The sequence below is a fragment of the Saimiri boliviensis genome, chromosome 8, assembly GCF_048565385.1.
Source record: "Saimiri boliviensis isolate mSaiBol1 chromosome 8, mSaiBol1.pri, whole genome shotgun sequence".
Classification (NCBI taxonomy): Eukaryota; Metazoa; Chordata; class Mammalia; order Primates; family Cebidae; genus Saimiri; species Saimiri boliviensis.
In genome coordinates this window covers 103,994,582-104,022,028 of record NC_133456.1, presented here as the reverse complement: position 1 = coordinate 104,022,028, position 27,447 = coordinate 103,994,582, and the positions used below count along the sequence as shown (strand labels likewise).

The following is a 27,447-nucleotide window of genomic DNA, read 5'->3' as shown; positions in this document are numbered from 1 at the left end:
ACACTCAATAAATTATAAGCATTTCCAGCCGGGTGTGGCAGCTCACACCTGTAATCCCAGCACTTTGGGAGGCCAAGGCAGGTGGATCAAGACCAGCCTGACCAACATGGTGAAATCCCATCTCTACTAAAAATACAAAAATTAGCCAGGTGTGATGGTGTGCACCTGTAATCCCACTACTCAGGAGGCTGAGGCAGGAAAATCACTTGGACCCAGGAGGCAGAGATTGCAGTGAGCCAAGATCGCGTCATTGCAGTCCAGCCTGGGCAAAAGAGTGAGACTCTGTCTCAAAAAAAAAAAAAAAAAAAAAAAAAAAAAAAATTACAAGTATATCCTAGCAGTAAGTCAAGATTTTCAAACATAGGTTAACATATCTTCTAGTTAAATAAAACATACACTTGGGTTTTTATATATTTACTAATGAGTCAATTCATTTAGTATTTCTTGAATTCCTACTATGTGTTGGACATTCTCTAGCTTCATGGAGTTCTTGAACTTGGATGAGAAACAATTTACATCATTTCTTTCATTAACCTCTAATTGAAAACTATCAATCTTTTCTGATATGGATGTTGGTAACAAACCACAGAAGTGTTAGCAGGACCTGTAACTTTATTACATAGAGCTTTTTATACCATGTATCACAGGTCTTTTCATATCACACAACAGTTGTAGGAGAAACTTCAGTATGTGGTTTATGATCTTCACTAACTTGAAATTATGAATGATTACAATTTTTGCTAGATCTTAAGTACTCCCCCCGCCTTTTTTTTGAGACAGGGTCTGGCTCTGTTGCCCAAGAGTGCAATGGCATTATCTTGGCTTGCTGCAACCTCTGTCTCCTGGGGTTCAAGGGATTCTTTTGCCTTAGCCTCCAAAGTAGCTGTGACTACAGGTACATGCCACCACACCTGGTTAACTTTTGTATTTTTTTTTTCTTTTCTGTAGAAACGAGGTTTCGCTGTGTTGCCCAGGCTGGTCTCAAAACTCCTGGGCTCAAGTAATCCGCCCACCTCAGCCTCCCAAAGTGCTGGAATTATAGGCTTCAGCCACTGGGTCTGGCCTGCTCCAAAGAAAATAAAACAAGATAATGTGTTTATAGATAGACACATATATTGTTACATCAAACTTTAAAAAGAATTTGGATTACCACATAATTCTTAAAAAAAAAAAACCTGTAAACTGTATACAATTTTTAAAAAAGGCTTTGGGTAATTAAAAAATTTTGGATAATTTCAAGATAATGGGTTTATTTTCTAAAAATCTGTGTATTTTATTTTACTCATTTAGCAGTGTTGTCCTGAGAAGCATTCATCGGGTTCACTAGATTCTTCAGAAGTTTCATCACACAAAAAATGATTCAGAAACATTATTTGAGATGCTGGAAATAAAGTAACAAACAAGTCAGTGAAGGTCCCTGCTTCCACAGAACTTACCTCGGGGGATGAGAAAAGAGGAAGATGACAAACAGTAAACAGAGAATCAGCAGATTTTTAGGTAGTCATAAGAGCTGTGTATACAACTTATGCACACGTGTGCGCACGTGTGTATTTGTGTGTGTGTGTGTGTGCGTGCGCGCCTGCCTGTATGCAGGAGAGTAGGAGAAATAAGAGAAACCAGATCATATACAGCATGTAGACTAGTGTAATAGGTTTCAGTTGTATTCTAATCACATTGTGTGTCCATCAAAGATTTTTTTTAAATTGTGATAAAATACACATAATGTAAAATTTACCATCTTAATCATTTTAAGGTACAGTTCAGTGGCATTAAGTGCATTCACATTATTGTGTAACTATTGCCACCATCATCCGTGAGACTTATCTCGTAAAACTAAAGCTCTGTACCCATTAACCAATGACCCCCTTCTGTTCCTCACCATTGGAGCAGTAACATGATGTGTTTGACATTTTAAAAGCATGACTTCATTTAAAAGGCATGAAGACAATGTTGCTAGGTAAGAATAGAAGTGCCAACAGGAAACCAGTTAGGGAATATGGCAGACGAGAGGTGACAGTGGATGAACTATGGTGTTGGCAGGAAATGAGTTTGAAATGGACTTTGGCAGTAAATCAGATGGGATTAGATGATGGACTGGAACAGGTATGGTGGAAGACTTGGGTTCTGTTTCGGACATGGTAAGTCTGAATTGTGTTTTTGCCGTCCATGTGGAAGTCTCTAACAGTTGGGTAGACAAGTCAGGGTTCAGGAAAAACACCAGAATATATTGCGGAGTCCTGGGCAAATGAGTGGTATTTGAAGCAATGGGAATGGACGAGATTATCCAGGAAGATCATATAGATAAAGAACAGGCCCAGGAATAATCTCTGGGGCACTGTCATTGTTTAGAGGTCAAGTTGAGAAGAAGAGAACTTTATGAGTGGTTTGTTCAATCTTACTTAGAGAACTTAGTGCTGTAGGAACTTGGATCTAGGCTCAGACAAACAGACAAGGCTACCAGTTGAAAATTCCATCAAACTAGTCTTAGCCAGGTTGTATTGTGTCTGGCTATGAGAGAGGGGCAATCTCATCTTCTAATTTACATTTAAACCTAGGACTTCTAAGATGGCACTGGGATGGGGGAGGCAAGACAGCATCACGGAGAAATTGTTTTATTATTATTTTATTCTTTATAATTTCAACTTTATTTTAGATGCAGGTGGTACATGTGCACGTTTGTCGCACTGGTATGTTGCACGATACTAAGGTCTGGGGTGTGATTGATCCCATCATCCAGGTAGTGAGAATAGTAACCCAACAGGTAATTTTACAACTCTGGCCCCTTTCTATAAAGGTCTCCAGTGTCTGTTCCCATCTTTATGTCCACGAGTACCCAACGTTTAGCTCCTACTTAGAACATACAGTATTTGGTTTTCTGTTCTGAGTCAATTTGTTTAGGATAACGGCCTCTAGCTACAGCCATGTTGCTGCCAAAAACATGATTTCATTCTTTTATATGGCTGTGGAGAAATAATAATTTGAAAGCATTCAACAAATTATTGAATGTAGAAAACATAATTATATAAATGGAATTAACATAATATTAACAAATCAAAGAGGAGGTAAATATTTCTTTGAAGAAAACCTTTCAGTAAGTATCTCTTGTCATCCCATAAATTAAGGATGCTAAACATACATTTAAATTTTATCTGTCATAAGGTATACTATTTTATACATATTATGTATCAATAGCTATTTGATTGGTTGATCATGTAAGGTTTAAGAAGTGGTCCAAAATCAAGTTTGAAAAATTATGTCATTTTTAGGTATGTATGTTATTTTTTTGGTTCCAGTAAAAAAAAAATTAATGTTTTTCAGTGGTCTTTCAGTATCTAATAGTTTATCATCTCTAAATGTACTTTTCGAAAAATAAATTTTCCAACATGGGGTATAATATAACTTGAAATTCATGCTGTTCATTTATTCAGTTGTCACTACAGCCTGACCTCTTGGGTAGGATTTTAATTAACGAATTATGAAAATGTTGAATGTCATTTGACTTGTGATTTGATGCTTTTAATAGTTTGGGGTTTGCTAATGATTTGGAAATCTCTCACTCCTTTGTTCTAGAAGCAGCGTTCTGGTTTCTGCCTGTGTTCTCTGTGCCATACTCAAACATTTGGGAAATGGAAATAGGGAAGCAGCAGCTTCTTAGAAAAACTGTAGATGAATGGAACAGGAACTGCAAAGTTAGCAACATGTAAGAGGAACTGTCGATCTTGTCCATGATTGCTTTGGCTTATTTTTTCTCCTTTGCTAGGAGACCCGTTCTGATGATGTGTGTGGTCCTCACCACACTGCCCTCCCTCACCTTTTCCATAGCAGTGACTGAGGTATGGAATTTTGATTTCTTCTGCTACAAGATTCTGAAATTTTATAATTTCTCATTATTGGAATTTGATAGAGCAGTGTGCTCAACAAATTTCTTGACATTTATGTAATCCAATCTTCCAGGTTGCAATATATGTTAAAGTACTAAGATCGTTTTTACCTCTGTGATTGTGAAGGAAAGTCTAATAACTAGTTTTTAAAAAATTACTTTTGTGTTTGTGTGTATGAGATAGAAATGAAATTTGAACACTTAAAAAGTGAAAAATTTGAAAGGTAATTTATATTTTTTTCTTCTGTCAACCTGATGTTTTTTGTGATCATCCCCAATTCTAAATGATTGGGGATCTAAATGACAACACGATCTAAGGGAAGGACCACTTATGTTGTAACACCTTGATAAGATGTCCATTGATAAATAATTTGCATGTGTTATTTATTTGAAAATAATGCTGAGTTTATGTTTTGACCAAATATAGCTTCAAAAGGTCTTGGATAGACACCTGCAGGGCAGGAATATTTTAAGCAGAATTTTCAGGCTATGAGCACTTCATTATCTAAGAAGGTCAGAGAAGAATGCCCACTAATCTTACTAATTTGCAAGGTGCTGTGAAAGATAATTTTAATTTCCCCAAAGCATACTTAAGTTAGTTAAATTACTTAATTTACCTTGTGATGATATTTCATTTATATGTGAAGTAAATACTCACTAAGTGTATATTACAGGCCAGGCACTATTAGGTACAGGGGATAGGGAACTTAGGAAATATGGCAGAGTCTCTGGTATAATTTTCTGACATTAGAGAGAAAAATAAACAGGCAATTAGAACAAGTATCACAAGTGTTACGAGACAGGTTAGTACCGAGTAATGTATGAGATTAGAAATTACATGGTTGTTAGAATGCATCGTAGGTGCTACTAGAATCCGTCATAATGCTGCATTAGGACAATATATGAATGCGTGAAATAATTTTGGGAGATCATACAGGTGTGCTTTGCATCAAATGAACTGCAACAGATGAATATTTCCATCTAGATCTGTCTTTTCCCCTCCCAAAGACCTTGTAAATCATTTGGAAGGTTCGCAAAAGCTGTAAAAATTCTGTTTACAACCTTTCAAGAAAACTTTCAGTAAACTGATGGCACATCTGGAGCTTCATAGCCCTTTTTGGTTCTATTTTATGATGTCTCACCCATTGTTACTCCCTTCCCCACCCCTCCCCTCCCCTTCCCTTTTTTTCTTATTTAATTTTCACCGAAGTATAACATATATAACACATAAAAAGTATAGTAACCATGGAATACCACAAAGCAACCCCCCAGGTAAAAATCACTCAGGTCAAGGTCAAGAAGGAAACTTTGGCCAGCTCCACACCAATGCTCCTTTATTGTATTTTTGTATTAAAAAACCCATGGCTTGCTCTTTTTTTTTTTTTTTTTCATGCTTCTTTCCCTCCTTTCCAGAAGTCACTTCTTATTTGACTTCTGATACTGCAGGCTAGTTTGTTAGTTTTTGAACTTTTTCCAAGGAGAAATCAAAAGATATCTGGCTTCTTTTATTTAAAATATGGTTGTGAGGATCATTCGTGTTTTTTTGAATACGAGAAGCTCATTCAGTTTCAGCGTAGAGTATTTCCTTATATGATGAGATCATAATTAACTTATGTTCTACTCTTGGTCGCCATCTTGCTTATTTCCAGTTTTGGCAATTACAAATAATGTGGCTGTGAACATCTGTGAAGATGTCTTTTGGTGTGTACGTATTTCTGTTGGTTACACATGCAGGAGCAGAACTGATGAATCATGAGATATTGAAATGTTAAATGGTGAGAGATAAGCTCAAACAGCTTTCCAAACAGATTGTACTAATTTTTATAGCATCTCTATAGAACTCACCACCCGAGAAGGAGCATTCACCACCGCTTGCATTGTGTCTTTTTTTTTTTTTTTTGGAAATGGAGTCTCGCTCCCCAGGCTGGAGTGTAGTAGCACGTACATTTTTAAAAGTTCACATATTTGAACTCTTTTGTCTTTGGTATTTAGAAACAATGCATCCATTTGGGGGAGATTTTCTCTATGTACAATCAAATAGTCTATGAATAATTGTATTTTGTTTTTCTTCTTTCCAATTTTACACCATTATTTTTATTTTTGAGATGGAGTCTTGCTCTGTGACCCAGGCTGGAATGTAATGGTGTGATCTGAGCTCACTACAACCTCTGCCTCCTGGGTTCATGTGATTCTCCTGCCTCAGCATCCTAAATAGCTGGGATTACTGGCATGTGCCACCATGCCTGGCTATGTTTTTTTTTTTTTTTTTTTGAGACAGAGTTTCACCATGTTGGCCAGGCTGGTCTCGAACTCCTGACCTCAGGTGATCTACCCACCTTGGCTTCCCAGAGTGCTGGGATTACAGATGTGAGCCACCACGCCCAGCCTACATTGTTAATTTCTTTCTCTGGCCCATTACCCTGGCTAAGACCTCCAGGACAATGCTGAACAGAAATGGTCACAGTGGCATCTTTGTTTCATTCCTGATTTCAGAGGGAAAACTTTCACTATTTCACCATTAACACAGTGCTTGCCATAGTTTTTTGTTATTGTTGTTTTTGTTTCCGTTTTTTGGTGGGTCAGGGTCTTGCTCTGTCACCCAAGCTAGAGTGCAGTATCACAATCATGACTCATTGCCGCCTCGAGCTCCTGGGCTCAAGTGATCCTCCCACCTCAGCCTCCCAAGTATCTGGAACCAAAGGTGTGAGCCACCACACCCAGCTAATTTTTTAACTTTTTGTACACATGAGTTCTGGTGGTGTTGCCCAGCTTGTTATCGAGCTCCTGGGCTCAAGTAATCCTCCCACCTTGGCCTCCAAAAGTGCTGGGATTATAGGCGTGAGCCACTGCACCTGGCCTTGCCATGGCTTTTTGTAAATACTTTAAGCAGATGAAGGAAGTGTTCCGAAGTCTAGCTGGAATTATCTGAGTTCTGCCTTCTTGGAAGACCCTGCATGTTAATATTTGTCCCCCTAGCTCTTTGAGGATGGATTCTTAGAAGTTCTGCTCAGCAGTAGAGTTGGAAGGAGTTACCCCTTCGATATTACACTGAGTCCACTACTGTATTTCTGCATGTATTTACTAAAGTCTGTCTTGAACTGAAAATATGCTTCCATTGATATGTTTCCTTATGACGGCTTTAGAAATGGTTCGAAACCTTGTGGAGTTTAAAACCTGACAAGCTCAAAACCTAGTTTTTGAGTAAATGTAATTATAATTAATTTAGTGCTGCATTCAGACTGTTGAATGCATTTTGAATTAAATTGTAATTTAATGCTTCTAAATGATTTTCTCTAAACAGGTTCAGAAGAGCATTAATGGGTCCCCTGATGTCTTACCTGATAGGTTACCTGACCTGCCGGTATCTTTGGTTCTGTTTTCCCTGATCATGGTTGATATTATTGAAAAACTCAGGATATATCCTCTTAGAGGGTATCAAAAGAGTAAGTGTTCTTTTAAATATAAATATTTTTTCAAAGTTTGATATGTCTTTTACCTTTCTGCCACTCTGCTATCTGACAACAGGTTTAATGATACCTTTTCTTAGGGCTAACATTACTGATGAAGATTGCAAATGAAGATAGCTAAATATAATTGTTTTTAAACCTACCTTGATAGCTAGATAGCTGTTTTTGTTTCCTGTTTGCATTTTGGTAGTACTGATAAATTAAAATTATCAAATAGTTAATACCAAAACCTTAATGTGTATTCCAGCAAGAAAGTATCCTAGTTAATTATTATAGATCTGTATTTTTCTAGGAAATCTCTTAAACCTTATGCTTAAATGCATTAATAAAAAGCTTAGTTTTGAGACTTTTACTACAGGAATTAATATGACTGCAGTAGTTGTGCCCTAGATAATCATGTGTTTTAAATTATGAATTATAAAAATATGCCAAAGATCACATGAATAAAACCAAGATATGGCTCAGTGTGGTGGCTCAGGCCTGTAATCCCAGCACTTTGGGAGACCAGGATGGGAAGATAGCATGAGTTCAGGAGTTTGAGACCAGTCTGAGCAACAAGGCAAGACACCATCCCTATAAAAAATAAAATTTAAAGAAAACCCAACAAGATATGCCACATTTCCTCCAAAGTGATGCCCTGAAACTAAATACAGGTTGGCCCTTACAAAAGGATATTTTGTTAATGGAATGTTTTATTTATTTAGTTATACATAAATGACTCCAACTTTCATTAAATTTCATGTGGTAGTTTCTGTGTTTATTTGGCAATATTGGTGTGCTAGTTACTGTGTGGCTAAGATATTGTCATGTGCATTTGAAATGATTAAGGTTTGTCAGATCGTTTTCTGATGGGGTGAATGGAGTCAACTAAGTGAGCCTCAGGAAACAGCTTCAGAGTGACAGGGGTCACCACAGGTGCCCGTCAATCATTTATGGGTCAGGTACCGGTGCCTTCCAGTCATTTTTGCCAGCTCAGAAGGAAAGCAAAACTGAGTTGGAGGCCACTTGGAAATTGGAAAATCGGAGGCTGTCACTCTGTACTTCACCCTTGGGTGGAAGATGACAGTCTCTTATGTCTAACATAACACAGGTGACATTTAGGTACATAAGATGGCGGCCAGGGCCATGTGTTGAGCGGAAGGCACACCCAAGTCACATCTGCCCTCCAAAGTCATCTGTACTTGCCTTAACTCTGGAGAGCTGGGAATCTCCAAATTCTTTGCTACATCTCTAGATTCCTTAAAAATGCAAATGTATTGCTGGGCACGGTGGCTCATGCCTGTAATCCCAGCACTTTGGGAGGCTGAGGCAGGTGGATCATGAGGTCAGGAGTTCAAGACCAGCCTGCCCAACATGGTGAAAGCCCTTCTCTATTCAAAGCACAAAAATTAGCCAGGCGTGGTAGCAGGTGCCTGTAATCTCAGCTACTGAGGAGGCTGATGCAGGGAATTCCTTGAACCCAGGAGGCAGAGGTTGCAGTGAGCCGAGATCTCGCCACTGCACTCCAGCCTGGGTGACGGAACAAGACTGTCTTAAAAAAAATGTGAATCTATTTTTTTTTTTTTTTTTTGAGATGGAGTTTCGCTCTTGTTACCCAGGCTGGAGTGCAATGACGCGATCTCGGCTCACTGCAACCTCCGCCTCCTGGGTTCAGGTAATTCTCCTGCCTCAGCCTCCTGAGTAGCTGGGATTACAGGCACACACCACCATGCCTAGCTGATTTTTTGTATTTTTAGTAGAGACGGGGTTTCGCCATGTTGACCAGGATGGTCTCGAGCTCTTGACCTTGTGATCCACCCGCCTCGGCCTCCCAAAGTGCTGGGATTACAGGCGTGAGTCACTGCGCCCGGCCGTGAATCTATTTTTAAACTTGATTTTTTTCTATTTGAGCTGAGGTTTTGCTATGTTACCTAGGCTGATCTAGAGCTCCTGAGCTCAGGAGACCCTCCTGCATTGGCCTCCTGATTAGCTGGGATTACAGATAAGTACAGCTGCACCCGGCTTTAAATGGGATGGTTCCTGATGATTCTGTATTTTCCATATTAATATACATTTCCTGTCTAAGTTAAAAAGTCTTCTTTAAAAAGAAAGACGCATGTATCTTTTTGGGAATAAGTTAATGGCATTCTATTTTTGTTAGTGATGAGTTGGATTTTTTTTTTTTTTTTTTTTTTTTTTGAGACAGAGTCTTGCTCTGGCACCCAGGTTGGAATGTGGTGGACCTCTGCTCACTGCAACCTCCGCTCCCAGGTTCAAGCAATTCTCCTGCCTCAGCCTCCTGAGTAGCTGGGATTGCAGGCATGCATCACCATGCCTGGTTAATTTTTTTATTTTTAGTGGAGATGGGGTTTCATCATATTGGCCAGGATGGTCTCAAACTCCTGACCTTAGGTGATCCACCTGCCTTGGCCTCCCAAAGTGCTGGGATTATAGATGTAAGCCACCATGCCTGGCTGTGAGTTGGATTTTTAAAGGGGAATATTACTTATATCCATAATTTTAATAATGACACAGAACTGAAATAAGACATCTAAAGAAAAAGTAGATCTGGAGGAGAAGACTCTAGAACATTTTGTACAACTGCTTCTCACTTGAAGAGCCTCCTTCTTGAGCTGTTCTCTGCCCAAATTTAGGAAGATTACTGTCTGATTTGATGGTTCCATCATGAATTAAATTCATGCTTAAAAAATCTAGCAGTCATTTGAAATGCCTTTGTAAATATGAATGATACATGCATTTAATTTTTATTCAAACCTTGAATGCAAATGGTCTCCTTCACTCATTTTAACATGAAATTAATGATATACATTATGTAAATTTTGAATCCATGAGATTTTCTCATTTATTCATTGGAACATGAATTAATATATAACTACGTTAACATGTAAATCTTAAACACATAAATCTGAACCTAAGCAAGTATGCTGTAAATACGGTTTCACTACAGGTGGTACTTGCAAATAAAAGAAGTTGAGTAGAGGCAGGTGATGAACAGCATCTGGAATAATTTGGCTCTCTTTAGGAAATGTGGGAAAAGTGAATATGTTCTGTGCTCTATCCACGTAGTTTGAAATGCATACGTGTCTGTTAGCTAGCAGCAGTTTGGACGTTATGCTAGATGAAACTAACATCATCTACAATGCTTGGATTTATGAACACTCCTACAGCTTCCTAACCATCTTCATTCCAAGCTATGAAACTTTTTTCTTTGTGTAGCTTTCCCTTTTCCAAAATTTTTAAATAAAAGTTATTCTGCAGTTCAAATATGCTTATGCTTAAAGCAGCCTTCCCTGGACCAAGGAATCCTTTCTATAACTTCCTGTTATCAGTGGAAATTCCTCAGTATCAAGTAATGACCGTGCAACAGCTTCTAAGTGCATCGTTTCCTGGAAGTTGAGCCTCACATGGTAGTAGTTTTCTGCTGTGTGGATCTCTGCAGCGCGGCAATCTCACAGATGTATGTGGTACCTAGGAATGGCAATCCCTAGTCATGTGCACAAATAACAAGAGAACAAAGGATATCCTGTGGGTGCAAAGGAGCGCACCTTAACATTTCCATCTGAATTTTGCTAACTAAATCTTAGCCTATTAATAATAGACCTCCATCTTTTCTTCTTCACTCATCTTGTTTCTGCTTCCATTTAGTTAATTAATTGATTGATTTTTTTTTTTTTTTTGAGATGGAGTCTTGCTCTGGTGCCCAGGCTGGAGTGCAGTGGTATGATCTTGGCTCACTCCAGTCTTTGCCTCCTGAGCTTAAGTGATCTTCCTGCCTCAGCCTCCTGAGTAGCTGGGATTACAGGAGGACACCACCATGCCTGGCTAATTTTTGTAGTTTTAGTAGAGATGGGGTTTTGCCATGTCGGCCAGACTGGTCTCGAATTCCTGACCTCAAGTGATCCGCCCGCCTCAGCCTCCCAAAGTGCTGGTTTTACAGGCATGAGCTACCACACCCAGACGCTGCTCCCATTTTAAACCAGACCCATGATGGGCCTCCTGTGCCCTTATTTGTTGGTCCAGACCGCTAACTACCCCACTGCATCTGCTTTGTGCTCAGCTTCTCACTCTCATGTGCAAAGCCCTCGGCATGCTATTTTCTACCACTCCTGCTTGGGTCTAATCTAAATGCTGCGGGTGCTGCTGCTGCTTACATCTAAGATATTGGTGGATGTGTCACTGGTGCTTTAGATTGACTTATTTCTTCTGTTAGTTGGAATATTGGCTTCCTGCCACTGAGTTCTAGTTTTCTAAAGAGGTTTCAAATAGAGTATTGGAATAGCTGTTTTTGCTTGAAAACAGCAGACTTTTAGCCCTTAGAGTGGATATGTACTCACAGATTAGCTGGGCTTCAGTGATTTCAAGTAATGGCCATTCTACTTCCCTGGAAGCCACCACTCCCCTTCCCACCTGTAGACCTTGTGGCTGAATATAGCAGGAGCCATTCTCCTCCTTTGAGGAAGCTTTTCTCCATGCGGGTCTCATAGGTCCTCAAATCAGGCTTAGCTCTATTGCCTGAACCTCAACCCTGGCCACCATTAGAGTCCTCTCCCTGTCACCACCTAGATTCCTTCCCCATCAAAACCAGTGGGTGCACAGACCCATGAAAGTGTCCATGAATAGGCAGGGAGTTTTCAGTCCTACCTTCAAGACTTACTTGAATAAGACTTGTAGCTCAGTCCAGACACCTGGTTACAGATGAAGGAACACTTCATTTTATCTAAGTTGTTGCAGGGAAGAAAAGACTAAAGGGAAGATCTTGGATTTGCAGGATTTTGTAGGTAGACATGATAAAGAAAGCTTTCCACATAGAAGAAAGTTTGGGCCTTTAAGAACTCAGGTGTGTATGTAGCAAATGGGCACGTTTGGGAAGTCAAAGCGAAGCAGCATGGTCGTCTGGGCTAAATACCTGAGGTCCATCTATCGTGCCAAGAAGATTAAGGTCGTGGACGCACCCAAGGAGTGAATTTAGGAGTGGAAGTTTAATAGACCAAAGAAAAAGAAGGGAGAACAGCTCTCACTCTTTTGAGAGAGAGAGGCTCCCAAATGGGAATTCTGACCAGTGGCAGAATGCACTGGATTTTATAGACAGGCTTGAGGAGGTGGTATCTAATTTACATAGGGCCCACTGATTGGTCGGACCAGTTGTGATATTGACGTAGCACTTGGGAGAAGGCCACCCCACCCTAATCTTATGATGCACATGGGCTTTCCACTTAGCCAGTGCAATGTTGCCTGCTCCTCATTGTACACGTGGCTGGCAAAGGGAAGTAAAGATGGAGTTGCCATGTTGACCATTCCTAGTCCCAGGTAGCCTTTTCCTATTGGCACAGCTGCCAGCATTCACCTGTGCAAAGCTTTCAGCTTGCTTGTCTATGTCTGCAGCTCGATTTTACAGGCTCTTTTTGTTAGAAAAGAAAATGCTTTGGGGCTGCTTTTCATCCCAAACCCTCACTATCTGCCTAAGTAATTTATCTTTACTCTTATGTTTAAATAAGCTTGGTTGGATTTCATACCTTGAATCAACAAACCTGGTGATGGGATGCAAGTTGCCTTCTTAAAACCAACTACTGTTGATTAAATTGTAATTTAAGAAACCTACAATGCTACTTTCAGAGTGACTGTGAAAATCTGCATGTGGTCAGGTGCAGTGGCTCACTCCTGTAATCCTAGTACTTTGGGAGGCTGAGGCGGGTGGATCACCTGAGGTCTGGAGTTTGAGCCCAGTCTAGCCAACATGGTGAAAACCCGTCTCTACTAAAAATACAAAAATTAGCCGGCCATGGTGGTGGGCGCCTGTAGTGCTAGCTACTGTGGGTGGGCAGGGGGGTGGGGGAAGGCTGAGGCAGAAGAATCGCTTGAACTCAGAGGAGGAGGTTGCAGTGAGCCAAGATGGCACCATTGCACTCTAGCCTGGGCAGCAGAGTGAGACTCCATTTCAAAAAAAAGAAAAAAGAAAATGTGTGTGTGTGTGTGTGTGTTGGGGAGAAGAGAGCTGAATTGGGGGTCTGTAGATGCCTTGAGTCTTGCTTCATCATGATCAACAAAATTTTTGTGTTTAATAATTGATTTTTATATGTTATTCCATTTAGGGGAAAAAACGGTTTGTCTGCTAAATGTTTGCAAATCATTCATCTTGGGCTTCATTTAGCTTCGTAACTGTACATGTTTCTAGGGCCCTCCCATTTCTATGAAGAGATAGATAGATTGCCAACTCTCTCTCCAGGCCTTGCTGCCTAGGAGTCATGACTTTGCACCACCTAGAGGCAAAGTGAGCCCTTTTCTAAGGTCTTGTGACTGCTGCTGCCGCTCTGACCAATTTCAGCTTTGTAGGCAGAGTGACCCACCTTAGTGGGATACACACTGGCTGGAGGCTCAACACCTTTGAAAAACAGATAACCCTTTTAACATGCCACATTGAGTTTTTTCTTTCTAATGTTTTGTTTTTCCGAAAGAACACACACTCATTTTTAAAAGTTATAAAGCAGAAAGAAACAAAAAAGAAAATGTAAACCAACCATAATCCTACAAACTAGAAATTTATAACTGGATAGCATCTTGATGTACATTCATCCTTAAGAAAATCTATTCTGTAACTCTTTCTCTTAGTGTATGGTGGGCATCATTCTCATTATTACATCTTCTTTTTGTTTTGTTTTGAGAGAATCATGCTCTGTTGCCTAGGCTGGAGTGCAGTGGCACCATCTCTGCTCACTGCAGCCTCTGCCTCCTGAGCTTAAGTGATTCTCATGCCTCAGCCTCCCGCGTAGCTGGCACTATAGCCATGCACCACCACGTCTGGCTAATTTTTGTATTTTCAGTAGAGATGGAGTTTCACCATGTTGGCCAGGCTGACTTCGAACTCCTGACCTCACATGATCCACTCGCCTCGGCCTCCCAAAGTGCTGGGATTACAGAAGTGAGCCACCGCGCCCGGCCTCATTATTATATATTCTACTGTGCAGAAGGTGTTATTGGTCAAATTATGTTACATTGTGTTAATGAACCATAATAATATATCTAGCAGATCCCCAGTTGTTGAACAACTAGATTTGTTTTTAACCATGATAAACCCTGTTGTGATGAGTCTCGTTCGGAAGTAAAAGGATTGAGAAGGGCAAGGATATGGATAGAAGGAGTAAGGTGATGTGCTTTTGAGTTGGGCAGGGCAGAGGAGTCATGGTTAAAGCACGTGTCCATGAGTAGTGCAGGTGGGTTGTGTTTAAAGGGCCCTGTGCCGTGAGCAGGAGTCAGAAACCTCTCAGTGAGGTGACTGGCAGAACAGAAGCTGGGGATGGAGGGAGTTAAGTGCCACTGGATGGGAGCCGAATGATATCAGGAGGATGATTGCAGAGTGTCCTCAGAAGACCTGAAGCATCTGCTCATGCCCAGACTCCTCAGCAAGAATGCTGCCAGAAGAAAGTGACTACCAGGGACTGGCTGCACATGCTGGGAATACAAAGGGGCCCATCAAGGGATCGTATGTACCGTGCGGTGTGGCAAGAGGGGTTTGGCTGCGTTAGGGAGAGCAGAATGGTCAGAGACGGCTGCTAGAGGTGAGGTCAGCAGGCTATTTGCGTGGAAAACCTCAGTGCTCTGAAAAGGAGGCAGTTTCCACTATCACATCAGTGAGAGGTGCCAAGTATGATGCTGGCAAGGTAAGGTTTTCAAATAAATCTGCTCCCAGTGGCCCTTGTCCAGCACCTTCCGTGTGGTCTTTTAATACCAGAAACTTGAGTGAGTGCCTGCAGGCACCTCAGCAGCATAGATGATTATTTCCTTAGGTCAAATGCTAAGATGCAGTACTTCTGGCTCAAAGTCCATGCAAGGGTTTAAGGTTTTTGATATGTGTGGTTAAGTTGCTCCCTCTAAAGAACTTACCCTCTAATCAGCAATGCAAGGAAATACCTGTTTCTCCTTAACCTTACAAACTTGCAACACTGGAAATTTATTCCATTTCCTCTCTTCCAAAATTATCATAGGCACAATCGTACCTTACTGCCTTTGTAATTTGCTTTTTAAAGAGTGGTTGTGTTTGCCATCTCTTATAGGTTTATTGGCTATTTGTATTTTTTTAAAAAACCTATATTTAGGTCCGTGATCTGCTTTTCTGTTGGTGTGCCCATTCTCCTTCCTTTCTTTTTTCTACTAATTCATGCGTTCTATGAATAGTAAGGATTTTAGGTTTTGCTTGTCATAGGTGTAATGTATGTTTCAGGGTTCTTATTTCCCTTTTATTTTTACTATGGTGTTTTTAATATAAAGAATTTTAAATATTGACATCATCCAAGCTATCAGTATTTCTGTAGGGTGTAGTTATGCTTAAAAAGTCTTTTTTCACTGCAAGTGAAAATTATTTACCAATTTTTTCCCCAAAGCTGTGTACATTTAAATGTTTAATGAAGAAAAGTTAAATTCTCTATGGGGTACAAACTAGTTAATTTATAAATAACCAAAAAATTTGACATGATCATCAACATGTTTATTTACCTGAGCTGAGAGTTTCCAGACTTCTAGCTCTTTCCTGTTTCCTCTGGTGTTTCCAGCATATAAAAGGCACTTAACAGAGTGCTTTAAAAATATCAGTGCCAAGAAGAGCTGCCCCAGATGAACTGAATCTGGATCTCTGGGGATGGGATTAATCACATTTAGATTTTAAAAAAGGAAACCTCGTTGAGTGACCCTGATTTACATCTCTCATTGGGAGCAGTGCTTCTCACCCTTGGCTGTACGTTAAAATCAACTAAGGTAGTTTTTGACGCCCAAGGTGCACCCTGGTTAATGAAATCGTAATTTTTTGGAACGAGGCCCAAGCACTACTAATTTTTAAAACTCCCCAGGTGATTTACAATTGTGAAAATAATAGGGAGCAAGCAAGCAAGGGCAATTTATATCCCAATTTCTTCATGAACTAGGAAGCAAATTTTCTGCTGGAAACAGTGGAGATGGATGGAGGGGAGAGGGCCCAAGAGAAGGAGGAAGCTCTGGGGTAACTGCTGTGGGAATGGAGACGAAGCGGGGTAGGGACCGGGAGACGGATGGGCGAGCAATGTTGAGTGTGCACAGAAAATGGCACCAGGAATTTGCTCTGTAGCCGATCCAGATTCTGTGATTTTTTTTTCCTCACTGAGTCTCAGAAATCTGGGTCTTCCATGTCAAAAAGAAAGAAATGTTAGGATTGATCCAGGTTTGGGAGTTTGCAGAGCAGGAAGGAAGAAGGAAAAGGAACTGTTTCTTTCTGAGTTATTTCTTCTTGGTATTGACTTACCAAAATATAATTTCTGAAAATGAATGCCAATGATAATTTTTATTGAACATCTAAACTATTGCCAGTGAATTGGCGGCCACCTGTTATCACAAATACAGAGACTCTTAGCCTTGAGTTTCCACGAGAGATCATCAAAGTGTCTTCACGGTACATATTGTGAGCTCCACCTACCCATCAACAGGCTGGAATACAGAACTTGGTATCTGCAGTTTTTTAAAGTTCTTATCGATTCTGATGTCCATGCTGAGAACACTTTACTACAAGAAGTACTAGGAGCTATAATAAATATCAAGTTAAAAGCAGGCCAATCCAAGTACAGGCCAATCCAAATTCGTAAAGGAACCGGCTTTCCTAATTTCCTTGAAATGTAACTCATGACATTTAACCCAAATAGCATGTAAGAGATGTCACAGAGCTTAAAAGGAAGAAGGATGCAGCTTTTTTTTTTTCTTTCTGAATAAAATGAATGGCATTTTGAGTTCCTCTTTGGTTCTTTTTAAGAAATAGCTTATTATACAAGATGAGCCCAGAGTGTGAGCTGGGTGTCCATAATGTGTTGTTTTGCAATGTGTTTTGGGGTGAGTATGAGGAACAGTGTGTCCGGGGCCAAAAAGGGGGGTATTTCCTTTCCTACCCTCCCTTTGCTATTTAGAAGAAGGAAGTTTCAGGAAACTGTGTTAGTTCTAGGATTTTTTTTCCTCTTCTCAAGAAATAAGTGGCCATCTACTAGACTGGGTATGAGAAGGGTAGAATTTCTGATTTATATCTTCTAATGAAGTTCCAGCTGTCTGGATTAGACCCATGAGATTGAGCCAAAAACTGTCCTGGAGTGAGCCAATGTCAACAGACACAGAATGTCAGGAGCTATCAAAATTTCAGTGAAGGTGCCCTTTGATTTTGACAGCTTTATATGATTTTAACAATTTGGCATTAAATTGTTTTTTTTTTTCCTAAGTGGGCAAAAGAATTGTGAGTAATTTTAGTATATAAAATGAGACACTTGCAATTTGCAGAATACTTTGGAAATAAACATGTCGGGAGACTCATAGAAATAAGGAAATAAAAGAATTCAGCATGCGTTACTTTATAAATACCAAGTCTTGTGTTCCTTATAATTATGAACCAAGCAAAGTTTATGGCCCCAGTTTGAAATTAAAGGCATAGGTCACTGATTTTTAATATTTACCTTTTCCTGTCTCAAGTCAAAGAGAGCTGATCACTTGCATAATGTGTAGATGTTCTTTTTCTCCTCTGTTTCTTCAGACAATGTCTCATTCTCCTGTCACATTGGAGGGCAGCGGAGCGATCACAGTGCACTGTAGCCTCGACCTCCTGGGCTCAAGTGATCCTCCTGCCTTGGTCTCCCAAAGTGCTGGGATTACAAGCATGAGCCACTGGCTCAGCTGATGTCCTTGATCATTTGTTGTTGATGTTATGTGTATACTAATAGTAAGATCCTACCTAGAAGAACACCACTTTTCCCATGCTCTGCTTCCATTTGCTATTTTGGGACCCTAAGTCCTTCTATTTCTGGATGTACATAGGTGGGAAGGTGGGTGGATTGGAGCGTTCTCTGGGCTTCTTCCTATGAGATCACAGACAAAGTCTTCTTGGAATCACACGTCTGCCCTGATATGGTGTGGCTGTGTCACCACCCAATCTCAACTTGAATTGTATCTCCCAGAATCCCCACGTGTTGTGGGAGGGACCCAGGGGGTGGTAATTGAATCATGGGGACCAGTTTTTTCCCAAGCTATTCTCATGATATTGAATAAGTCTCTTGAGATCTGACGGGTATATCAGGCATTTCTGCTTTTGCACCTTCCTCATTCTCTTTGCCACCACCACGTAAGAAGTGCGTGTCTTTTGCCCTCCACCATGATAGTGAGAACTCCCAGCCACGTGGAACTGTAAGTCCAACTAAACCTCCTTTTCTTCCCAGTCTTGGGTATGTCATTATCAGCATTGTAAAAATGGGCTAATACATGCCCTTTCTGCCCTCTGCATGGTGACCCCTGATGCTACTGGTGCCTGGGTGGTCTCTGGGATGCTTTGAAACACTGCTGCTGCTGGTGGTGCCAACTGTCTGCCCTAGCACTGTGGACTGTGCCATGCCAGACTATCCTGGTACCCTCAATGGGGCCCGATGTCACAGTACATCCTCTCTGACTGTTGAGCTACACAGTTCCCCAGCCTGTGCTGCCAGGTGCTCCTGATGCCTTCCAGGGTGTGTTAGTGGAATCAGTCCTCACGGACTTGCTTAAGGAGCTCCCTCCAGGACTGGGCCAGAGAGGCATCTGAGTGGTGGACTCTGTGCAGAACCCCGCATTGTACCCATTGACTCTGGTTCCCCCAGAGTCAGTGACTGGGGCAAACTTTCATGCCTTGGCTTCCTTGCCTTAGTGTAGGTTTTTCCCTCGGGATACTCATTGCTTACTCATGCTTAGATTCCAGAAAAGAAATTCCTCCTACATTTTTTTTTTTTTTGAGGCGGAGTTTTGCTCTTGTTGTCCAGTCTGGAGTGCAATGGCACGATCTTAGCTCACCACAACCTCTGCCTCTCGGGTTCAAGCAATTCTTCTGCCTCAGCCTCCAGAGTAGCTGGGATTACAGGCATGTGCCACCATGCTCAGCTAATTTTTTATTTTTAGTAGACACCGGGTTTCTCCATGTTGGTCAGGCTGGTCTCGAACTCGCGATCTCAGGTGATCCGCCCACCTCAGCCTCCAAAAGTGCTGAGATTACAGGCATGAGCCACCGCACCTGGCCCCTCACACCTTTTATTCAGCAAATCTTTATAGTGGATCTGTTCCATACCAATACCAGGCACTCCACTGGTGCTAGGGATACAAAGCTGAGCAGAAACAGACAGAGGCTGCCTTCTGGGGAGCTCCTGGTCTAGGGGTCCTGGGACTCATAAACTACACTAGTAAATATGCATAATTCAAGCTCATGGAGGTGATCCAGAATGCAATGCTTTAGGTTCAATCCATTATGCATCACGTCCTGTCATCCAGCTCCTGCTGGCGTTGCTAGCTCATGTCTGTATCTAAGCACTCAAAACTCCTAACTATTTGGAATAAAGGAGTAAACACAGGTAGAGGCATTTCAGAACATTTCAAAGATTAGGATTATTTCTCTTTGGCAATGAGATAACAATATGCATCTTGACATTCTACCTTACTCTATATATTTTCTTTAAACATATTCGACAGTATATTATATATTTATAAAATGAAATAAATAAATGTTTCAGGGACACTGATAAGAATAACGGAATATGAATAATTCAGCACTTATTTACATGTTATATATTTTGAGTCAAATATATCTAGAAACATAAGTGACATGCATAAGTAATGTAATTATTTTTATATAAAATACATATTATAAATTAAATACAATTTTATAGTCTAACCATCTACCTCGTGGGGAGAAGGACCTCAGTATAAATGAAAAGCTGAGAATTAGGAAGTTTAGATTGGAATATTTTCTCAATCTTTAAAAATGGAATATTTTTTAATTGATAATATTAAGATTTTACTAATACTTGTCCAGTGTTAGATAAGTCTGTAAAGCAGTGGTAGAGGGGAAAATGATCTCTAAACCATCTAGTGGGCCAGGCCTGGTGGCTCACACCTGGACCCAACACTTTGGGAGGTTGAGGTGGGAGAGTTTCTTGAGCCCAGGAGTTCAAGACCAGCCTGAGTAACATAGTGAGACCCCAATCTCTACCAAAAAAAAAAAAAAATTAAAAAAATTTAAACCATCTAGCTTTCTAGTTGTGTCTTCTGACAAAAGAATTCTCTGAACATTTCACATTGTATAAAATACAGAAATGATACATTTATTTACTGTCAGATTTATGCAGTGTGGGCAAAGAACGGAAACAGGATCTTAAGATTTTTGAATTTACTGGATAACAATCTAATGCTTTCTGTAAAGAAAGTTGCTGCAACTATTTCACAGCTGAGAATGTATGCCCACAGGCTTTTCCAGAACTGATAATGGGTTGAATATTTGTTTTGAATTTATAATTATTATTTGGTGAAAGCTTGTACAGTTTTGAGTACAGGCAGTTGCACAGTGGTCAGTGTTTAATCAATTGCCTTTGTGGAGTGGGGTTGAGGAGTGGGGAAGTCCTGATTTGTAGCATTTGCCAATGTCTGTGGTGTAAATTCTCCCGCTCTGACTAATTTCAAGCTACCAAGATGATATCACTGAACACTGATCATGGAATTAGGAAGAGATACACACAAGAGTCTCTTGTTAGCTGGTGTAAGCTACCTTCTCTTGTATGGGTTACATCTGTAGGGTAACATTTTTCTTTGTGATGTGAACAGGCAAATATTCAAAGTAAACTCATGATCTTGTTTAATCTCTGTAGTGTGAAAGTCTTTCTCAAACCTGTGACCTCCCTTGATATGCCAGATACTGAGTTACAGTGTAACTATAGCCAAAGTTAAACAAATTATGTTACTCTTACTATTTACTGCATTCTGATATATTCTATTCTGTCCCAATTAATTTGAAAAAATAAATTATTTCACTATTGCTTTTTATTTATTTAACACATACATGACCGTTCTATATGTCAAACCTGTTTTTAAGTGCCTTGCAGATACTGATGTGTTCCTTCATTAGAACCAACATGTAAGGTAGGTGTCCCATTTCATCATTTATTGCTTGGCAATATTACTTGTCTTCCCTACCTCAGTGAGTATATAATGTCAAAATAACAGTGTTTAGCTGGGTGTAGAGTCTCATGCCTATAATTCCAGTGCATTGGGAGGGTGAAGCAGAAGGATCACTTGAGGCCAGGAGTTCAAGACCAGCCTGGGCAACATGGTGAGATCCCCATCTCTACAAAGAATTTAACAAATGAGCCAGGTATAGTAGTGCATGCCTGTAGTCCTAGCTACTTGAGATTCTGAGGTGGAAGGATCACATTTGCCTAGGACATCAAGGCTGCGATGAGTCAGGATTATACCACTGTACTCCAGCCTGGGCGATAGAGCAAGATTTTGTCTCAAAAATAGTAAATAAATAAATAATGAAGTTGTGCCTTCTAAGGTTTAGTCCCGAGTGCTGTATTTGAATGGAAGCTGCTAGAAGGTGGGAATCATACCTATTGATTGTTGTATCTTCCACAATTCCTAGTACAGTATCTTAGACAATCTAGGTGTTTGAGACAGTGAACAAATGAATGGATGCATGAGTGAAACCATAGTCCCAGCTACTTGGGAGGCTGGAGCAGGAGGATCACTTGAGCCCAGGTGCTCGAGGCTGCAGTGAGCTATGACTGTACCCCTGCACTCCAGCCTGGGTAACAGAGTGAGACCATGTCTCTAAAGTAAATAAACAAATGAATAAAGAAATAAATTACAATGTTTCTAGTTTACTTTGGAGTGTATTTATTGCCTTTCCCCCCATCCTCCGAGATTATGATGACCATCCGTGCTTTGTGTGCCAAATGTTTTTTCAAAAATCATTTTAAAATGACAAGTAATTTTCCCCTGCTCCAGACTTTTTTCTCAGTGTTATGCGTAAGTCATTCGATTTTAAATTCCTCTAACCATTTTCCGCTTGGGTGAAGTAAATTTCAGGGATTGTTAATTAAGACTGGTCACATAATTTTTTGAGCCATTATCTTCTGGCTGCTGTGAATTGGGTAAGAGTCTCATTGTGCTTCAGCTGCTCTGCTGACTTCTCTGTGTCTTGATTTTACTGCCTCATATTCTCCTCTAAGTGGCTACTTTTGCACCAACCAAATATTAAACTTAGAATAAAAACCAAAACTTTCATCCTGGCCCATAAGACTCTATAATCTGTCTCTGCCACCAACAGTGTGCTACAAGGGTTAAGGGTTTGAGACTCAAGTTCTGATCTTTCTACTTGCTAGCTGTGTGACCTTGGAAATTGTGTTTAATCTCTCTGTGCCTCAGTTTACTCATCAATAAAACAGGAAAATAGGCTGTGTGTAGTGGCTCATGCCTGTAATTCAGTGCATTGGGAGGCTGAGGTAGGAGGATCACTTGGGGGCCAGGGGTTTGGGACCAGCCTGGACAACACAGCAAGTCATCCATGTCTCTATAAAAAATAAAAATTAAAACAAATTAGTCAGGTGTGGTGGTGCAAGCCTATAGTCCCAGCTATTTGGAAGGCTGAGGCAGGAGGATCACTTGGGTCTAAGAGTTGGAGGCTGCAGTGCTTTATGATTGTGCCACCGCACTGCGGTGTGGGCAACAGAGCAAGAGCCTGTCTCTACAATAACATAAAGTAAGATAAAATGGAGAAACCATAGGGTTTCAATAAGTGCGTTAAACCCTATTAAAACCACAGGGTTTTAAAACGTAGAAAGTTCTTAATAGACATCAGCTCTTTTTCTCTCCCACCTTCCCCAGGCTGGAGTGCAGTGGTGCAATCCCAGCTCACTACAACCCCCCTCTCCTGGGTTCAAGCGATTCTCCTGCCTCAGCCTCCTGAGTAGCTGGGACTACAGGTGCATGCCACCATACCCGGCTAATTTTTTTGTATTTTTAGTAGAGACGGGGTTTCACCACATTAGCCAGGCTGGTCTGGAAGTCCTGGCCTCAAGAGATTCCCCCCCAGCCTCGGCCTCCGAAAGTGCTGGGATTACTGGCATGAACCACTGTGCCCAGCCTCTGTTTTTATTTAGACAATATATTGTTTTCCTGTTCTCTTTGCAAGAGGAATGCATACTCTAGAAAATGTCTCACTACTGAATTGTCATCTTGTGTCCTTTTTTTTTTTTTTTTTTTTTTTTTACCCCTCCTGTTAGGTATTAAAAACTTTGGGAGAACAATTTGGAAGTTAAAATTAATTCATATAAATAAACAACAGAGTAAAGTATGTTATAGTTGCCTAGTTAACCACTTGTCTGCTATCCAAATGACATTCTCTTGTTTATTTAGCTTACACAGTGATGACCAAAAGTCGTTTCAGCAATTAGAATCAGATATGGAAAACTGTATGGAAAGGCTGCTGTTTTTTTTTTTTTTTTTTTTGAGACGGAGTTTCGCTCTTGTTACCCAGGCTGGAGTGCAATGGCACGATCTCGGCTCACCGCAACCTCCGCCTCCTGGGTTCAGGCAATTCTCCTGCCTCAGCCTCCGGAGTAGCTGGGATTACAGGCACGTGCCACCATGCCCAGCTAATTTTTTGTATTTTTAGTAGAGACGGGGTTTCACCATGTTGACCAGGATGGTCTCGATCTCTTGACCTCGTGATCCACCCGCCTCGGCATCCCAAAGTGCTGGGATTACAGGCTTGAGCCACCGCGCCCGGCCAAGGCTGCTGTTTTGACTTTTACAGGGCCGTGTGAGCCTCTCAGGGGCTGAGGAGATTACTCTCTTTAGGCTTATATCTTCTATGGATTTTGTATCAATGAATATCGTTTTACCAAAACAACAAATAACAGCAAACAACAATGGGAAAATAATTCCAGCTCGGCCAGGCGCTTTGGCTCATTCCTGTAATCCCAGCACTTTGGGAGGCTGAGGCGGGCGGATCACAAGGTCAGGAGATTGAGACCATCCTGGCCAACATGGTGAAACCCCCTCTCCACTAAAATACAAAAAATTAGCTGGGCGTGGGGGCGGGCCCTGTAGTCTCAGCTACTCGGGAAGCTGTGCCAGGGGAATTCCTTGAACTGGGAGGTGGAGGGTGCAGTGAACTGAGATTGCTCTACTGTACTATAGCCTGGCGACAGAGCAAGATTATCTCGGGAAAAAAAAAAAAAGAATTCCGGCTCTAAGTAGACATTGAGAAAGTACTCATTTGGGCCGGGCACCGGTGGCTAACGCCTGTAATCCTAGCACTTTGGGAAGCCAAGGCGGGCAGATTGCCTGAACTCAGGAGTTCGAGACCAGCCTGGGCAACACGGTGAAACCCTGTCTCTACAAAAATACAAAAAAATTAGCTGGGTCTGACTCGGGCGCCTGTAGTCCCAGCTATTCAGGAGGCTGAGGCAGGAGAATTGCTTGAAACTGGGTGGTGGAGGTTGCAGTAAACTGAAATCAGCCACTGCACTCTACGCTGGGGGAAAGAGTGAGGCTCCATCAAAAAAAAAAAAAAAAGAAGAAGAAAGAAAGTACTCATTTGGAGAGAAAACTCATCATGGAGCTAAAGGGAATAGTACCGAATACATGACCCTGTATTTTGCTCAGAGGTGTAATTGCTGGTCCCTTCCAATGACCAAAAGATTTCTCAGCTTCCTCAACTCTCCCCAGGCCCCTGGGAGGTCATCAAAGCTTTCCAGTTAATAGTTCTAGTACTTCTCACTTGAAAAGAGGAAGCAGGCTTCCTGTACCTTCTAATCTAAATGAGTCCCTTCTCATCTGTGGAGAGGTAAGAAGTACACAGACCTCATTTCACCACATATACATGTATCTTATCGAAAGCACACTCCAGCTGAGAATTCATTGTTCATAGCAGGGCTCCTAGCTTCTGAAATGTTAAGGCTCTCACTGAGTGTTGAAAAAATGTTAATGTGTCACTTTTGGGGCTTCCACTTCCTGGCTTTGAAACAATGCTGAATTTGCAATCATCTTTCAAAAGCCCAAATTATACAATGTGTTCTGAATGCTAACAAAGGCATTTGGATTTTCATTATGACAGCTTCATCTACCAAGAGAGGGGAAGAAAAGTTCTCTAGGACATGACATATTCTAAGGCACATTTTCTGTAAGGATTTTTTATTCACTTTTATTTATTTTATTTTTTTGTGATGGAGTCTTGCTTGTTGCCCAGACTGGAGTGCAGTGGTGCGATTTCAGCTCACTGCAACTCTTCCTCCTGAGTTCAAGCAATTCTTGTGCCTCAGCCTCCTAAGTATCTGGGATTCCAGGCACCTACCACCATGCCTGTCTAATTTTTGTATTTTTAGTAGAGACGGGGTTTCACCATGTTGGTCAGGCTGGTCTCAAACTCCTGACCTCAGGTGATCTGCCCGCCTTGGCCTCCCAAAGTGCTGGAATTACAGGTGTGAACCACAGCACCTGGCTCTATATGAATTTTTTAAAATAATATAAGAGGTTCAATGGACATAAATGAGCATCTGAGTTTAATAAGAGGTTTTATGAATTTAAGAATACTAAATAGTTATATAATTTTCTCCCTTACTTGAGTGTTATTTATAAAGATGATTCCCACTCAGGCCACTGTGAATTCTAAGATTGGTAAAGAAGTTTCTAAGGTCATGGGTGCTGACATTTACCTATCAATGATTCATACTGGAAGTAAGTAATGTGTCATCGAGAATTTAGATTATCTTTTTAGTTTATAAAAATGCTCAATTCACACTTAAACTTTAACAATAATTAGTTAATTGTATAAAAGAAAATAGAAATGTATTGTGTCCTTTAAACAAACTTGTACTTAAAGTAGTCAAGCATTTTCTTAGTTATCAATCATCATTTATTTTTTTTTAAATGTTTTCATGCTTAGCTTCATGCTGTTGAACAAATTCTTATTGACTTTGCCTCTTTGACCTTTAGAGCTATTCGGTCTAATGACTCCCGTTAAATTTTGTCTTATCTCATCATATGGCAGCTCAGCATGTTTGCTGAGTAAACTTTGTTAAGGCCTGATAAATGCGTAGCAACTAAAATGGCATTTTAGTGGATAAATGTTTGGAATAGAACACATTATACCTTCTGTGTATAAAAACAACGGCATTGACATTGTTTTAGGTCTTGAAATTTGAGTTTGTTCATAATTCAGCCTCAACACTCATGTATGCATGGAAAGAAACACACACACACACACACACACACACACACACACACACACACACACACACAATGGTGTTACATCATGTGCCCTATTCATTCAGATCACTTGTGTGTTGACTTGGCCACAGAAGAGAGGCTTTAGGTTAACCAATCCTAACGATCGCTTCAAGAACGTTTGTGAAAGACCAGCTTAAAAATCTTGGATTCAGCACGTCAGTCTTCACTACGGATCTTTAGTGGTCAAATAGATTCCCTCTAGGCCAGCACCGTGGCTCGTGCCTGTAATCCCAGCACTTTGGGAGTCTGAGGCAAGCAGATCACTTGAGGTCAGGAGTTTGAAACCAGCCTCGCCAACATGGAAAGCCCGTCTCTACTAAAAATGAGCCAGGCATGGTGGCGTGTGCCTGTAATCCCCGCTACTTGGGGTGTGTGGGCTGAGGCAGGAGAATTGCTTGAATCTGGCAGGTAGAGATTGCAGTGAGCCGAGATCATAATGCTACACTCTAGCTTGGGTGACAGAGCAAGGCTCTGTTTCAAACAAAACAAAACAAAACAAAATGCTAATTTTGGCTCTGTCTCAAACAAAACAAAACAAAACAAAACAAAACAAAACAAAACACAACAGTAATTTTCTCTTAGCACCAAACTTCATGCCTGGAGATCTGGGCTTTGGTAATTTCTGTGAGCCTCTTCTTACAAAATGACAGGGCCTATGTCTTACAAAATGACGGGGTTGGACTGGGGGACTTTCAGATTCATTTGATTTTATGACACTTAAATGTTTTATAATTAGCACATGATCTATTGTTTCTTGACAGGCAATAGCAGGTGTAAAGTTAAGACTGTCAGTTGGAGTCAAACAAATCTAGGTGTGAATTCCAGCTCCGCCCAATACTAACTGCATTTGAATATGGGCATCTTTTAACCTCTCAGGCCCCAGTTTCCATAGTTGTAAAATGGATACTAATCCCTATTCCTCACCTTAGTTCTGAGGATTAAATGAGATCCATGTGTGAAGGTGCATAGCTTAGAAACCAATACTGTTTGTTATTATGGAGTGGTAAAAAAATGACTTTGGAT

At 40.7% G+C, this 27,447-nt stretch overlaps 1 protein-coding gene across 1 annotated transcript in view; it reads left to right on the top strand.

Annotated features, from left to right (window-relative positions):
- TMEM236 (transmembrane protein 236) overlaps positions 1-27,447 on the top strand; it is a 48,048-nt gene that overhangs the window by 18,158 nt on the left and 2,443 nt on the right. The window contains exons 2-3 of the mRNA XM_003930643.3: positions 3,761-3,833; positions 7,182-7,323. Of these exons, the coding sequence (XP_003930692.1) occupies positions 3,761-3,833; positions 7,182-7,323 (215 nt within the window). The remainder of the gene's footprint in view (positions 1-3,760; positions 3,834-7,181; positions 7,324-27,447) is intronic.